This window comes from Aspergillus tubingensis (genome assembly GCF_013340325.1).
Source record: "Aspergillus tubingensis WU-2223L DNA, scaffold_9, whole genome shotgun sequence".
Taxonomy (NCBI): Eukaryota; Fungi; Ascomycota; class Eurotiomycetes; order Eurotiales; family Aspergillaceae; genus Aspergillus; species Aspergillus tubingensis.
In genome coordinates this window covers 2,624,989-2,641,865 of record NW_023336283.1, presented here as the reverse complement: position 1 = coordinate 2,641,865, position 16,877 = coordinate 2,624,989, and the positions used below count along the sequence as shown (strand labels likewise).

The window sequence follows — 16,877 nt, the reverse complement described above, 5'->3', positions numbered from 1 at the left end:
AACGTGGGGAGACGATGAGAGGGCATTAGAGAAACCAGGAATTGGAAAGAGGTCCAGTGGCTTTGTTCCCCGTTCTTCCCCTTGACAACCAACACGCAAGATGGAGCATCTAGACCTTCAAAGGTGTAACTCAATTCTCTCCCATTCTCTCTATTACCCCCCTCGTCCTCCTGATACCTTCTACCCTGAGACAGCCGAGTGAGAACAGGCCTATCAGGTATGGGAGGTCTCCAGACTAGTGATCAGCCAGCCTCGTATCTGCCGGGACGGCCAGTTTTCCCTCCGAGACAATTGCCTGCCCTCTTCAGAGAGCTAGCAGACGGTTTAAGTGTTGGGCAGCATGGGACACATGAAAGGGCAATACAGTCTATCTCTGCTTTCTCCTCCTTTCCCCCCCTCTTGGATGCTTTTGAGTGTCAGCGATATCTCCACTTCCACACCCCAACCCCAGCCCCCAGTTCAGAATTGCCATTTTCAAGTCCCCTTATCATACGAGTGTTCGTTACAGTCAATATACAAAGGTCTACAAGTGAGCCCTAAGTTGAGCCAGTAACAATATGTCACAGGCCAAGTCAAAATTAGTCTGTGGTATTGACTACGGCACGACGGGTACCGGTGAGTTGACGGTTCCCAAGCTTTTATACATCATGCATGAGGCTAACCGTACCTAAGCCGCTGCTTGGGGCTATGGTACTGACGAGCAAAGCATAGATTCACCCATCTATCAAGTGGATGAATGGCCAGTTTAATCCCGGGCCAAACTGCCATCGACAATGCAGTACCCAAGTGGCATGCAACCTCGATGGGGAGTAGAGGCTACACCTGAGCTCGAAACTTTCAGGTGGATCAAACTCCTGTTAGACCCAGACTTGGAGTCAACAGATTTCCGGGACGAGGAATTGGAGAGGGTTTCGGGACAACGAATCATGCGGCTGCCAGCCGGAAAGTCGGCCGTGCGTGTCGTTGCCGACTACCTCAGCGGGATCCGTAACCACCTGGAGCAGTCGTACATTTTTAGTCAACCAAACATCAAAAAGGCGTACTGGTTTTCCATTCCGGCGGGCTGGTCCAACGATGCCCAAGTGCGGATGAGTGAGGCTATCCACTTGGCCGGGTTTGGTCAAAAACCGAATGAGGAAGTTTGCCTTGTTACTGAAAGCGAGGCGTCCGCGATATCCATCCTAGGGGCATCTGGGGAACGAAGAAAGGTTCGTACGTGTGCCTACTTGACCTCAGGGAATATTTCTGGCAAATGAAAGATTGTGCCAATAGTCCGGAAGCACATTTTGCGTGTGCGATGTGGGCGGGGGCACGGTTGTGAGTAGAATATGCGCGATTGTTCAACGTTTCAAATCCTGACAAGAAGCTAGGACATCGCCTGCTATATGATCACGGATGTAACTGCAACATCGTATTCACTCACCGAACTGAGCAGTGCCATAGGTAAGGATGTTCTTTCACTGGTTTGTATACAAACGAAGAGCTAATGCATCCACCATAGGCCCCAAGTCTGGGAGTACCATCATTGACAGAGAGTTCTTGAAGCTCATGAGGCATCGCTTCAACGCCTCCTTCATAAATCCGTTCAACGACGACAATTCTGATCGCAGAGAAAGACTCATGAACGAATTCAAAAAAAGAAAGGAAGAGTTCACTGGAGATGGAAGTAACCATCGTCTTAGATTCCGGATGGAATGCTTTACGTCGCAATGGTATGACTCAACGGCAGGTCATATAATCTTGTCCGACAGCGATATGCGGGCATTTTTTGACACCGTTGTCGGCCAAGTCTTCCATCATGTGAACGAACAGGTGGACAAAGCCACTCGTGGTCACTTCAAGATCGATGTACGTTCAGGTTCTGAGTAATCCCCTTGATTCTAAGCTAATTGACCTGCAGGAGTTGTTGATGACTGGGGGGCTGATGCGCTCTAAATTTGCGCGGGAGGCATTTTCGGAGGGGTTCAAAGATGCAGGATTTTCCAGGATTTTCCAGGATCTTGTTTTCCGAAGCACCGTGAGTTTCAGAGGTTTTGAGGCGTGCTACATGCTGATCCAAAGGCAGTGAACTATCTGCATCACTCGGTGCTGCGCGAAAGGGCCTGAGCGGCATCGTCACGAAGAACCAGACATGTAACAAGAGTTACTTCATCGAATGCTCAGGATTACGGGAGGAACCCGGAATATGTCTGCAAGCTTTCATTGATGAGCTCGATGCTCCCGCTAAGCCCCAACAGATTTTGGTCAAGGTAAGTTGTTGGAGAAGAGAGAGAGAGAGAACATTCTTCTCATTTGCCTTCTCGGTAATGAGGTGCTCTTTGCTAACTCCTCGCAAGGGCCATGTCTACGAGGAAGATAGACCCTACAAGACTGTATTCCATCTTTATAGTCGCCCGGGGGAGCCCCCTGTCAAAACGTTCTTTCTGAAGATGAGCGATGGCCAAAGTAAGCTGTGTCCCGCCATGTTAACAATAACAGCACTGACTCTGGCGCAACGAAACTGCAGATTCGCGCGTACTGGCCCGGTTGACCTGCAATTTGTCTGACATACCCGCCGACGAACGCGCCCTACAACCTGCTGCTGCAGGCGGTGTATACTCGCATCAATGCATCTCTGTGACTGCGACATTTCGTGTGAAGGGGTACCTGGAAATCAAAGTGCATACTAAATGTAAGGTGTTGGCCCAAAAAATGGTTCCTAGAATATGGAGTGAGCGTGCGGGTAATTGAAAGGGTGAGTCTCTCTCGTGCGATTTGCGGACTGTTATGCGATGAGTGGTAAGTATGTGTTTCAAAACGTCCCATATAGATTGGTATCTGCTGGAGTTGTCTTGTTCTGTTCTTTTCTTCTCTCCCATACGACTACTATCTGTTTCTATATCTCCCTAATGTTTAATCTCTTTACTAGCAATAATCCGAGGCTTTTTTTTTTTTTTTCTTTCCCCTTCACTCTATTTTGGACTCTCTCTCTCTCTCTCTCTCTCTCTCTCTCTCTACTCTAATATATAAACCTCTTTTCGGGCCTATTGTTTTCTCTCTCCTACTACTGTACTTAGATTGCCAACATAGATCATTTTCGTCTGCAAAGCTAGTACTATATATTATGCCAGTGCTTTGATTGAAGTCGAAGTCGCGATGGTAAGTAGTAGCAACTACAACTACTAAGTCGCGGTACTATTCCTAGTAGTACTTCTGTGCTCCTTCAACAACTGGTCTAGACAATCTTACTTAGAATTCCCATGACTAGTAGTTATATAACAGTAATAATTGACCGACATTGTTATAGATTCGTTGTCGTGGTCGTTCTCATCTCGATTGGTAGTTATCTAGTCCTTAATTGGTTTAGTCAAGTATTTAGTTAACTAAATTAGTTATGATGGGAGGGGGATTACGTCAGTCCCGGCATGGTTTTAAGTGCCTGAGGCTCGCAGAGCTATCCACCAATCAGCAATGTGATGCATTTCCAGTGGGGCCGATGAAACGGCCACGAGTCATGTGAGAATTTAGGATGACACAAACTAGATACTTATCTACATGGTGGTCCGGCCTATAAATAGATGGGACTGATGATGTAGGAGAGATGTTCGGCAAGGTCAGATGTGGAAATTGGTATTTCCTCTCGCGACGGGAATTTTCTCCGTCAGCAGTAAATACTCAAGTACATTATGTAGCAGTAAAAATAATAACTGTTGTGTACCTGCATATCCAATGCTGGCGGGTGTGCCTGACTAGTCCCGCCAGAACCAATAATCGGGCAGTTGATCCCGGTCGGGCGCACGAGGGATGATAATGATAATGATAATGATAATGTATCATCATCAACAACCATTAACTATATCATGACCTCCCTGGGTTATGATTCCTTCATTAGGGATGTTGCTGACTGGTTTCATCTCCCCGAACTATTTGGATACTACGTAGTAGTATTTACTATTTATCTACCCCAAGGATACTAATTATGGGGTCAGCACAAATTATTACTGTGGAGACTCACCGTTTAATTGCTTTTCTCCCTTTCGCACGTTCTGTCGGACATAATCTTTATTAAATATACTCCCGAGCAAGGCAGCACCATTTCTTTTGGCCCGATGCGATCGTGGGAAGGTTCGGGAACTTTTTTCTTCCTGCTTCCTTTCTTTCCTCTCCCTCTCTGATCATCATCATCATCATCAACATCATCACCATCAGTCAACCTTGAGTACCATGGATGCAAGACCCAAGGGTCCAATTCCCACGGCAGGATGACATTGGGGGCCCAAGGAAGGGGGAGGGGGTCACTTGGTGCAACCTGCATGACCTAATTTAGTAACCAGTAAAACAAGTTGACCAACTAATGGTATCTCTTGTTCATGATGAGAAGGAAGATTGATGAGTGTTGGCACGTTCTGAAGTGCCTGCCTGCCTGCAGTGACAAGGGAGGTTGGGGGGGGAGGAGGAAAGAAGTTTCTTGACCAGCCTTGCAGCTTCATGCAGGTACATTCCCTTTCACTTCTGTCTGTCCCTTCCCTCCTCGGTCGCGCGACTCATGTCAAACAGATGATGGTTTCGCGTAGAATTCGGGAGTAAAAGCACAAGAAGAGTCGTAGTCTAGCTATCACAATCGGTCACTTGTTGATTTATTGGAAGAAATTCAATGGTCGTCAGCACAGATATTAATTAGATGGTATAGTGTACTAACTAAATAACTAACGTGGTGGTGGTCGCTCCTTCCCAATTCTTCCCATCGCCGCCTCCTCCTTTTTCGCTCCTTCCATTCTCTACTCTCATCACTCTCACTCTCACTCTCTCCCTTCCTTCTTCTTCCTCCCTTCCCCTCCTCCTCCTCCTCCTTCTTTCTTATCCAAAACGTGCTGTGCACTATTGTTTCCCTCTACTGCTTCGTTTTACGTTCGTTCTCTTTTTGTTGTTGTATCCTTCCCCCCCTCGGTTCACTGAACTCTCCACCAGGGGAGAAAAAAAGGGTGAGTTTCTCGGCTGCCCTTCCTAGTGCTGGTCTAAGCTGCCCGCCGGCGTTTCACCCTCCACCCCCAATCCAAATCCCTCCTCGCCCTCTCTCTCTCCTGATGCTCTCGTCCCTCCTTCTCCCATCCCATCCCATCCCCTCCGTTCGCTGGCTTTTCGCTTCCTTCTCTGCCTGACTCGGTCTGGCTTTTGCCCTCCTTCCTCGCCCTTCTCTTTCCTTTCCTTCTTTTGCACGTTTGCTGCCGATTTGATATCGTGCACTCCGTCCATCGCTTTCTCTTCGCAAACACCCCCCTAAAGCCTAACCTTCCCAATTGACACGCTCTTTGCCAGGTCGTCGTTCGTTTTTCACCCACTCAACGTTTAGCCCCATCTTTCCCAAGCAGATCGATCTTCTGGATTTCCATATCTATCATCGCCTCTCTGTGCTCTACCGCGACGATTTCCTTCAGATATCGCCCTCTCTCGCTCGCTTTCGAATCATACGTTTCCCAATCACAGCTCCGATCCGCGATCATCGCCTACCCTCTCTGCACCTGAGAACACGACCCTCTACCGTGTCGATCATGCGATAGTGCTCCGGCAGTCATTCTTCATCCTTTCTCCGTCCTGACGCCTGCGTGCTGAACCCCTCGGACGGCTGGTTGTTTCCTGATCGTCTTCGGCTGGTACATTCGAAGAACTTTTCCTTTTCGCCCTTCTCCCACACATTCGACATGCTTGTTCCGAAACCTCTTGTGGATCTGGAGGGTCACTGCTCCGCCGTATACAACAACACTCTCTACACCTACTCCGCCAATGGCTTCATGTCGATACCCCTCGAGCGCAATGGAAATTGGACCTCATTGACCATGGGTGAGGCCGTCTCAGACGCAGCGTGTGTGATAGGTGGCACAGACGGCGATGAGACCAAGCAATCTCTCTATGTCATTGGCGGATCCGGCTCCTCAAGTCAGCCGGGCTTGCAGCGATACTCCTTTAAAGACACGACGTGGACCACCATTCAACCCCCGCAATCGGTCATGGGGAACCGTACTCACCACAAGGCCGTCTACCTGTCGAATTCTTCCTCCATTCTGGTCTATGGTGGCCACCAGACCGACGAAACGGTTGCATCTTCTGACACATATGTTCTAAGCACCGTATCGCCATACTCCATTGCGGCCCACAATGCGACGAACGCGTCACCGGCCGTCAACCCTGTTCTGTTGCCATGGAATGATCGCGAGGCAGCGTTGGTCGGCGGTACCACAACCCCGAAGAAAGTGCATCTATTCAACCCGAATGCGGGCTGGTATGGATCCAACGTGACTCTGTCCCAATCGCTGTCCAGTGGCGTGCAGTGCGCGATTCTCGAAGGATCCGACGGAAGCAAGGTGTTGGAGGAATTCGACATGGACGTGGCGCCCAACACGGTCTCAAGCGTGGTGTTGGTGAATTCGTCCGGGAAGGAGCAGAACCCTGCTACCGCCATCAGCTCATCCTCGTCACGCAAACGGAAGAGAGAAATTACCCTCAGCAGTTACCCGACATATGATAGTAGCCTAGCACAGTCCACAACACGGCAGAACTACTCCCTAGCTCAAGGGGACGATGGCCTAGTAGTGATCTCTAGTGGCAGTGGTACGGACTCCTTGGCCATCTTCAACCAAACCTCCAACAGCTGGGTGAACGCGACGAAGTTGTTCTACGGTAACGAGAGCCGGCAGCAGATTCTCGGGTCAACCACAACGGCGGCATCTACATCCACAGCAACGTCAACCTCCAGCGCATCCAGCGCCGGCGGCGGCTCATCCAGCAACGATGTCGGAACCATAGTCGGCGCCACCCTGGGAGCGATCCTGGGTGTCGCGGCCATCCTGGTGATCATTCTCCTCCTGATCAAGCGCAAGAAGCAGAACTTGAAGAAAGCTCGAGGCGAAAGTGACAAAGATCGCCTCAGCTTCCAGGACCAGGGTGTGGAGCCATTGGCCCAGTCAGCATACCCCATGGCCAAGAGCCCAGTACCGCTTGCCGCTTCCTCGGTAGACTCGCTTGCAATCTTCTCGGGCAAGGTGGGTGATGAGAAGACCCCAAGGCCGGCTGGTGCCCGCCCTACCTTTGCACAGAATTCGACTCCGCTGAAGTCGAGTCCTCTGACGACCATTCATTCCACCGGAGAACCCTCGTCACCCAGTGTGTACTCGAGTGCTGCCTTTGACAAAGAGATTGAGGCCCAGAGCTCCACCTCGGGGGGTCGACCAGGTGACCGGAGAACCAACGAAGGGTGGAGTCGCTACTTCCAGGACAACAGTGCAACAAGCTTGGTTGGAATGCAATCACAATCTCTCCAGCCCCCGCCATCAGGCGCATCGTCTGCCAAGCCGCAGCCGAAAGGCGCTGCATGGCAAATGAAGACACTCACACCCCTGGATTTTGGATTCTTGGATGAGCCAAAACCTCTAGGACAGGTAATAAGTGGTAGCCCCACAACAGAGCATGCCTCGTCTATAATCTCCTCTGAGGGTCGTCCTGTGGCAATCCAAGAGAGTCAGTCAGCTCGTATTTCTAGCGCCTCGTCGATGAGCGCCGAGCTGGATGGTGACGGGCCCTGGCAACAGCGCAGCTGGGCGGACCGGCCTCCCAGCAGTACCTACAGCAGAAGCTTCTACAACCCCAGCACACATGTGCCTTCAATAGCAGTGCCATCAGAGAGTGACTACCGAACACTCGACCCGTCTCGCACCAACACACGCGGTTCAAGCGTTCTTATACCCGAAGAAGTGGAACCGATGCCGCCACGCCATCCTACCAACGTCAACTCAGACATGAGTTGGCTGAACTTGAATGCCGATCGATGAGCGCTCCCTAGCATCTTCTAGACCGACACACATGACTATCGTTCTCCCCGCAACGTCGCTTCTAGACCCTTTCACCCTCATTTACCCTCATTGATCCTTGCGCCATCACCCACGGCTCTGACCTGATTCCTTCATTGCATTAGCCTGGCTCCTCCATGGTTCTCCTCAGAAGATGCATTCTGTAAAAGTTTCGTTCCCTCCACCTCGTTGGGATGTACAGCTAGCTGCGCTTGACCGTTTCCTTACCTCCATTGTTTCCACGTGTTCTCTGCCAGGTTTTCTCCTGTCTAATGGGTGCCTGCACCCCTGCTTGACCGCTCTGCTCATCAACGTATTTGTTGCATCAGTTTTGCTTCCATCCTGCTGGCAAAAGAATCGAGCGTTCTGTTCTCTCTCTCTCCCTTGCTGCGCCTGTCAGTCTGTTTTTATTCGTGCTAGGACACATTCTGTTCTTTACTCGCCTGCCATCGTCATCTTGCATGTAGTAGTACTACTGGCTCGTTTTGGTTCTGCGTTTGCTTGCTTGCTTGATTGATTGATCAATGATCCAAATTCCTGGTTGTTCTGTTGACGATTCCTGCCCCCATCTATTTAGCAGGTGTGTCTGCTTGTTTTTTTTCTTTTTGAGATATCATACCCGGTGTTGTGCTGTCTTGACTTGTCTTTTAACCCATGTGTTGTGTACGTGTGTGTGTGTGTCTTGTAAATATCTTGTCTGTTGCTGCGCAAAGGGGATGGTCTATAGCCCCCTCGTTGAGAGTTCTATGTGCATGCCTGCATGTCCGCATGCCCTGAATGGATTATGCCGTTCATTTTACTGTTCGCTTCTCAAGTAAACCCTGTATGCGTACCAAGCCATGAAATCTCGAAACTATATTGTAATACTATCTGTAAGCTACAGTAAAGGGTCTGAAATATCATTAATACCGAAAGAGAAATAGGTGAATAATCAACAAAAAGCAACAAGCATATGGAAACAAGCAGGCCGTGTACGTATACAACATCAGAATCAACCGACAGACGTCAAAACATTCAATAAGCGTTATCAAATTGCATAAGAATAACAGGACAAAAAATCTTGCGTCAAAGGAAAAGTCATCAATCATCAATCATTATCATAGCACATGTCTGCAACTGAATATCGCTCAATTTTTCTTTCATACTTTTTCTGTCATTCTAAGCATATTGTGCGACAGGCGTTCTGGACGATCGTCCTACAGACCGAGATCGAATATCGGTTTTTGACCCATACTCCGATGGATGATGCTCCTCAATCTCGTCAGGGTATATGGTCCGCGGCGGTCGAGTCGTTGTCGGCCCTTGGCTCTGAACACGGCGGTGTCGGCGCTCTCGTCGTTTGTCGCAGTTTTTGGCAAATTCATGTCGCTCGCGGCGGGCTTCCTCCACATGTTTCCATTCTCCGATTGCACCCTTAATCCCCAGGGCGGCCAGGCCGACGCTGGCTACATCGCCGAGCTGACCCTTGATCCGAAGACGACGGGCTTCCTCCGGGGAGAGCTCACCCTCGCGAACTAGCTCCGCTCGTTTTTTGTGTTTTTCCATACTTTCGTGCAGACTATGTGCGGCGTGGATGGTGGCCACCGCGGCCAGACCGGATTTCACAAGGGTTTTCCGGGTAAGTTTTTTCCGTTGGTGTTCTTCATCGGTACTGCTTCCCAGGTCAGAATCAGACTCCTCGGATTGACCGTCTCCATGGGGGTTGTTGACACGACCACGACCAGCTTCGCCGATTCCTTTGGATGTGGTGCGCGTGGACGGTCGTGTCGAGGTGCTGACAGTGGATAAAGGTCGACTCACATCTCTAGAGTGCCTGGAGCGTCGTGGGCTGCGATGGCGCCGCGGCTCGTCCTCACTCGAGAGCTCGTCGTCCGAATAGACGTCGCGACGAGACGAGCGGCCGCCATGAGCTCTCCTGTCACGGCTGTCCTTTTGTCCTAGGCCTAGAGCTTCCATTCCCTGGTTAATATAGTCGGTCACGCTCTTGCTCCGTTTGCGGGGGCGACGGTCGTCGTAGCTATCCCGAGAGCTGGACCGGCCGCGGCCTCGGCTTCGACTCCGAGGGCGAGACTTGGATCGGAAACGATCATAGGCCTCCTTGCCGGCTGCGGCCAGGGCCCCTGTGGCAACCAGATTCTTGAGTCCGCCCTGGCTTTGCGAGCGACCCCGGCCACGAGACCTCGACCGGGATCTTGATCCGTTGATGAAATGGTTGGCAGCCAGACCCGCCAGGGTGGATTCGACGACATGGCGCTTGGAGTGTTTCTTCGGGTCTCGGTCCACAAGTCCATCGGTACCACCGGCCGTAATCGCAGCTGTAAGGATGCGCTTGCCCTTTTCACCGGTCCACTCGCCAGGGTCTTTGCGAACACGGAAGGCCTCTATAGCACCTGCAGCCAGAGCCGCTCTAACAGCCTGGGCAATGCGCTGCTCACTCTTCTCCCGTCGGTGGCGGCTTCTGTCGCGGGTGGGTGAGGGCGAGTAGGAGTAAGACCTACGATCCCGGGTATGCGAGCGGCCACGATCATGTTCGCGATGGTGGGAACCAGATGATGCGAGCGAGCCCAGACCTAGCGCACCCAAGGCCTGCTCGGAGATGGACTTGCGACGTCGTCTAGGGGGAGAGCGACTATCGGATGGAGAGCGGGAGTATCTGGGGCGATCACCTAGTAATGTATGTCAGCCTACAACTTACTTTCAGTAGCTTTGTATTGATTGGCGTGCTATCTGTCCGAGCACTGTCCGAGACATGAGATACATACGTCGGTCATCATGTCGCCTCGAATGGCGGTGGGATCGACGGTGGTAGTCCGAGTCATCGTAATGGGAATCACGATAACCCATGGAATGGGATCTGCGCACCCCCTCCGAAAGGGTGGAGACACGGGACGGTCTGGCCTGAGGGGGGATGCCGTAGCCGTATTCGTAACCATAATCGCCAGGCGGGTAGTCGCGCGGAGGGGCATCGTAGGAATCAACGCTGCCATCGCGACGACGGACGACATCCGTTTGGTGACGAGCGGAGCCATGAGGAGGGGCGGCATAGTAGTAGTCAGGATTGTAGCCGCCGGGGGGCCGGGCGTACTGACGGCTTTCGTAGTGGGTCATTGTTGTCCGGGTTAAAGGGACTGATTAGAAGTTGAAGATCTAGATGGGGGTGGTCATTAGATGGATAAGGCAAGTGGTGTTATGGGAAGGAATTGATGAAAGCTGGATGAGGATGGATGGAGGGAGGAGAAGAAGAAAAAGAAGAGAAGAGATGGTGCGAGATGGAAAGGGAAGAAAGAAAGAAGGGAAAGAAAGAAGTAAAAATGGCAGTGGCGACTGGGGAGGGAAAGAGCGAGACAGCGGGGCAAGCGCCCGTGACGTAGGGGCAGATGCACCCATTTAAGGCAGGTACGAAACAGCTACAGTATTCACTACTTATTCGCTATTGTTTGTGCAGCCTCACCTTCAATTCATTGGTGACAGGAGAGTCCCGCTGGTGTTTCGGGGCACCCGCCCACTGAAACCCGTTATGTCGGATGATGACATCTGTGGAAAGTGGATACTCGTGATTGAGTAGATTAATGTGGATGGATATTGTACCTCGCACAATATCCTGTCATAACATCAACATCAACATCCAACATCCAACATCCTAGAAAAATTCAAGGGTCCAGACAAAAACCATCACCACCGCATCCTTCCCTCACTGACATCATTCCCCACCCGCGATGACTCAGCCCCTTCCCGACTGGACCGATGCAGTTGGAGAAACATTAGACCTGAATTATTTTAAGAGGTATCAGTAAATCCTGTACTGTATAGAAATAATTGATGTGTTAATTCTGCTGATCATTGACAGTGGTGGTGACATTCAGGAACATGGCTTATACCCCACAGACTGATAATATGGCTGGCTTCTCGACCATGGAAATCTCAACCGTGGAAATCAGAAATAAGGTTCGGTCATCCCCAGGCTCCTCTTTCAAAACACAAGCTAGGAGTATACGGACCCCTAACTATATGTGATATTGCTTTCACTTATGAAGTGGCCCAAAACCTCTTGAACACATTCATATTGAGGTGACTGATTCAGAGGAAATTGATTATATAATATTTCCCATATAGAAAGATGATGATCCATATTACTATAGAAGATGAATAAGTTTCAACCTATCGCGTGGAAACAAATCCAAGACTATGGCAAGGCTGAAAGATTAGATCATCCGACACGATCATCGTCACCTGACTGCGATGATGATAACAGTTACTCCAATTATATGCATGTCGGCTTTTCGGTGCAGACTATCTCTTACTCCATAGAATGGCCTGGGTTGTGAGGTCTCTAGAGGCCGGGCCTCTATAGGGATGGCAGATCCCGATGTCGATATAACTTGAAGCGCCATATAAATGTCGAGGAATATCTCGCATCAGATGAGAAGAAATCAAGCAGTATGAAAAAAGCAATTCTGCTTGGTGATAACCAAAAGCAGATATATATAGGGCTCTACTGGCACAATGTACAGGAAGCAGTGAGTCCGGAAAATTGACGATGATAATCCAAATGAGCATTATATACTTTGATGGCATTTGCAAGCAGGGACATCTTCAGATACGAACAGATACATTGGGACATCTAACTATCACTCCAGTACTCGCTAGAGAGCATGGGTATGACTTCGATGCGGACCCTACAAAAGTACGCTATAACTACATTCCCTTGACAGTAAATCCCATTCTTACTAGAAAGCTTCATGTAGTCACCTGCGAACCTGATCACCAGATTGGCAATACACAGCATGTCCATAGATCATCAGAGACAACCACTATCTATCAAGCTATGCTATCAAGCCATGAAGAACCTTGGGAAAGATCCACGTACTCAAGTGACTATTACACTACTACATCTACTACTGGTCTTCCTAACAGAGACCAGTATCTTTAGTGAGTCATTGATACCGACTGATAGCGATACTGAATATCCTCACGACCACTAGCTTCTGCAACTCCCTCGACAAACTATCCATGCTTGAATGGCTTTCATTTAGAGTGACCTCCCCGGAAAAAATTCACAACAACAATGTCAACAGAACTCTCTAAATTCGTATTCAGTGTAGGTCCCACAACATGGACAGGAATCGAACTAAGCGGATCACGAAGTTAAAAGAATAAATACACTCTCGAACAAGTCTATTATGTGATATTTGTGGCTGCACTTTGCAATGGCGATGAATACCTAATTCAAAATCGAGACACTGTATACTTACTACCTATGTAGTATCTCACCAACTATATATTACCCCTTGCTAATAAATATACCCTCTAGAGCAATGCCCGCAAGAAATCATGCTACTATTCGACTCGACCATCAACAGCCCCTGCTTTTCGCAAGGGCCTTTTATTCTCTTTTTGAACAATATCGATATATTCAATAGAAAGGGTTGTGTGTCACCGCTTTCAATATACTTCCTAAATCATGATGATTCGGACGCAAAGATACTTTCTGCTCCGAGCTTCTCCAATAAGCAGTACCGGAGACTTAACAGGACGCCGGAACATCGGATTATAACAGACTATACAAACGCCATTGATACCCTATCAATGCGGGAGATGTTGGAGTCTGTCCATGGTATCATCTTTCAAGCAATGAGAAGGTGAGTACTTGCTTTTAAAGAGTATGTGTCAGAAGGTCAGTGGCCGAATGATAAGTATATTCTCATAATCCACCTTGAGGCTTTGGGATGTCTAGGCTGGTTGAGTTCTTCTCAATGAAGTTTGCACATTCTCCGATTATTCTACCGTCTACAAGTCTTTCCTCGGCTATTCTACTATTTTGAAATGTGCTCGATGGTCATACAGCTGGAGAGCAATAGTTACAGGCAGCTAGCTGCTGTAGATGACATGATGCTATACAAGAACTAAATGGTTACATTCGGTTGTGTGTGCACGGGACAATGCTGCTTGTAGATACTATTTAGCAGGCAGTGATTATTATCATGAGCCTTTTCTGGCACAGAACCCAACACTGACACAAGAGCAAAAGGCTGACCTTGAGTATGTTATGGCAACTCCGGGTTGGTTCTTGATGTACACCTGCCTGGAGTTTTCCCGTCCTGCACGAGCCGTGACACAGTTGCTATTTCATAAGTTCGATATCAACTGACCAACTATCTGTCTACATGGTATGTATCGATAGAGTTGAGTATATCGCTCGAATATTTGATTGGAAATTGAATTATTAGAAGACTACTTTCACGCGCTTCCTGGTCCATGAGTAAGTGTGGCCTCTCCATCTATGGCATTGTCATTTCATCTCTAATGAAGAGGACAGTTCTACCAACGGACACAGGAACATACAAAGTCATAAGGTATATAAGTAGTGAAGAGTTCTCATCTTGATCATATTGATCTGGGATTATCCCAAGGACAGGTACTAATGCCTATCCATCACATCCCACTCACTCTCATACTAGCTTCTCTATTGTACATTTCAAAAATCCAAATTCGGCCGTCGCTCAACAAAAGGTATTCGTGGCATACAAAAATAAAACACATCACACAGACCGACCAAGCACACATACACGCTGGCAAAACCTTCAAAAAGACAGATGCAATAATGATAACTTCAAATGCAATGGGGGGAATCCAGTCCAATTATGGGACAAAACAACAAAAAAATCAGAATGCAGACCCATAGATGGAAAACGAAAAAAGGAAAAAGAAGGAACGATTTCCTTCCGAGAAGCCGGTTACAGCTTTCGCTGTCCGGTTCCCATCTTAGTGGAAACCGTTCTATGCCGCATTTAGCCGTCGATATTTAAGACGGCAGATTGAAGAGAAAATCAGTGACACCAAAAGAGTGCCGCTCAGCAGCCACTCTTTGCGCCAATCGAGGGCGCTTATTTTTTAAGTTCCTGTATAACGCCGTTGCTCCGTTGGGACACGCCTTGTCCCGCCATGGGAAAAGATGAAGAGTAGGAATAAAGGATGTCCAAAGAATGGAAATAAGTAAACATCATCCCGTGGTAATCTTTTTAGATCATGCTCCGTTCACGTCTTCGCTCACTCATCATACTCGTGAGGACATCGGTTCATACGCCCGGCTCGTGGAGATTGGGTTCAGCTTCGAACCACTATCGTACGAGGACCCGTCAATCTGCGTTCCGCTGATGGAGCGCTGGTGGTCATACACCGATGTGTTGCTCCTCCGGGTCGACCAGCTACTGCTGCCATCGCTGTCCCGATCCGTCGTCATGGCCGTAGGCATATCCTCGGAGTGGGTGCGGTGCGTGCGGATGTGCTGCTTCATGTTGTCTTTCCGGGTGAATGCCTTGTTGCAGATGGGGCAGTGGACGCTCTTCTCCCCTGTATGCTTCTTCCCGTGACGGGCGGCATGGCCGGATGTCGTAAATGTCGCAGAGCAGCCGTGGCTGGCAGCAAAAGGACAAGGGTACTTGTTCTTGCGGACACCGGATTTGGCAGCCATAGATTCCTTGGTACTGCCGATAGAAGGCTGGGGCGATGGAGGCTCGGTAACAGAGCTGCCGCTGATGCGCTTTTCGGAGATAGTGCGGTAAGAACTCGTGTCCTGGCGGCCAAGGTGGTAGTGAGATCGAACGCTGGTGCTGCTCATGTAGTCGTAGGAGCAGTCCGAAGAGCCGGGAGAGGTGGGCTGCACGGGTTCGGGCACGGGGTCGAATGGGAGCCGTGCCAAGCCAGGTGATACTGACGGAGAATTCACATAGGCATGGTGATAGCGAAACTCTGGAGCCGGGATCGATTGTTGAGGTGCGCAGTGGTAAGGATAAGGCGAAGTGGCTTGATGTCTAGATAGCCCGGGGGCGGAGCGGACTGTGAAGGCCGGGTTGTCGTCATTGTTCAAGATCGACACAAAACTTGCTTTGCAGCTCGCCATTTTGACACTGATATAATGCTAATCTGCTGGGAATTTCGTTAGTATATTTTCTCGGTTTTAGTCTAACTCCGCACTGTGCTGCCCTTTCCCTCACCGAGACGGAATGAGAAACCAGACGAGAGAATGCAAGCATCTGCAGCCCCGTCGACCAGGCGAAAAGGTAGGGAGAAAGAGGAGCAAGAAGGAAAAGCCAGAGGAGATTAAGTACTCACCAAGGATCCTCGAGAATGTTTGCCTGTTCACTTTCGTGTAACACTATAGAGCGGATTCCGGATAGACGGGATTTGGGCAAGGACTCGATAGAAAACTCTAGGAGTAACCAGTCCGACTTTCCTGCAAGGTGGAGGAAAGTATTCAACAACTTCCCCGTCGATCTGATCGAGAAGATCCGAGACTCCGACTTTCAACCCACTGAGAGGCCGTCGAGGTGGGACCCGCAGACGATGGGTATCAAGCGAATGAGGTGATAATTGCAAACTGGCCCAGTGAGATTGCAGGGACCAGCAAAAGCAAGCACTTTTTCTTTTCTTCTCCTTTCTTTTCTTTTTCAATTCTTGGCTCTCGAATCACAAGCGATATCTTAGACAGCAATCTTCCACAAAAGTATAGAGTCGGAAGATAAAAGACAATTCGATTGGAGAATGATGTTGGGTGATGAATGGGAGAGGATGGTGGATGAGAAGAGACAGAAGTCGGATGGGGTGGAAGATCGGGGAGGAGAGTAGTAGATAAGTAGGTAGATAATAGATAGGGTAGATCGGGGATCGGAGGAGAGCAGTGCAAGTATGACAGCAGGGACCCGAACGACAGACCAAGCTTTTGAGGCTAGAAGCGAGGGAGGGGGGAATGTGGGTGAGAAGGAAGGAAGAGAAGGAATGGAAGGAATCGGATTAGATGGCAAATAGGATTTGACTGGAAGATATTAAGAAGTTAAAAAAGGAGGGAATTGGAAGAGTAAAAAACTAAAAGAAAAAAAGTAGTCGAATGGGAAGGGCAAAGCAGGAATATTAAAAAGCGACAGGAGAGGCAATGGTGACGAACAAGCCCGTACGTTGCCAGACCCGGCGGACTAAGAAAGAAGCATCTTGAAACCCGTCCAGGGTCCCTCCCGAAGCTCTGGCCATCTGGAAAGTCAGTTGAGTTAGTTCGCTAGTGGG

General features: G+C 49.3%; 4 protein-coding genes across 4 annotated transcripts; 2 read left to right on the top strand and 2 right to left on the bottom strand.

Annotated features, from left to right (window-relative positions):
* Window positions 1-773: 773 nt before the first annotated feature.
* Window positions 774-2,730, top strand: AtWU_08934 (Hsp70 family protein; the record flags this gene model as incomplete). Its single annotated transcript, XM_035504042.1, has 8 exons — window positions 774-1,208; window positions 1,273-1,317; window positions 1,371-1,443; window positions 1,502-1,848; window positions 1,901-1,962; window positions 2,066-2,249; window positions 2,337-2,445; window positions 2,507-2,730. The coding sequence occupies 8 exons, from the start codon at window positions 774-776 to the stop codon at window positions 2,728-2,730; spliced, it is 1,479 nt and encodes a 492-aa protein (XP_035359935.1).
* A 2,948-nt stretch (window positions 2,731-5,678) lies between these two features.
* AtWU_08933 (uncharacterized protein) lies at window positions 5,679-7,802 on the top strand (the record flags this gene model as incomplete). Its single annotated transcript, XM_035504041.1, has 1 exon — window positions 5,679-7,802. The coding sequence occupies one exon, from the start codon at window positions 5,679-5,681 to the stop codon at window positions 7,800-7,802; it is 2,124 nt and encodes a 707-aa protein (XP_035359934.1).
* Window positions 7,803-8,978: 1,176 nt separating this feature from the next.
* AtWU_08932 (uncharacterized protein) lies at window positions 8,979-10,928 on the bottom strand (the record flags this gene model as incomplete). The annotated part of the gene is made up of 2 exons (XM_035504040.1): window positions 8,979-10,486; window positions 10,583-10,928. 2 exons carry the CDS (start codon window positions 10,926-10,928, stop codon window positions 8,979-8,981), a joined length of 1,854 nt encoding a protein of 617 aa, XP_035359933.1.
* A 3,946-nt stretch (window positions 10,929-14,874) lies between these two features.
* On the bottom strand, window positions 14,875-15,720 carry AtWU_08931 (C2H2-type zinc finger protein; the record flags this gene model as incomplete). Its single annotated transcript, XM_035504039.1, has 1 exon — window positions 14,875-15,720. The coding sequence occupies one exon, from the start codon at window positions 15,718-15,720 to the stop codon at window positions 14,875-14,877; it is 846 nt and encodes a 281-aa protein (XP_035359932.1).
* Window positions 15,721-16,877: the final 1,157 nt, after the last annotated feature.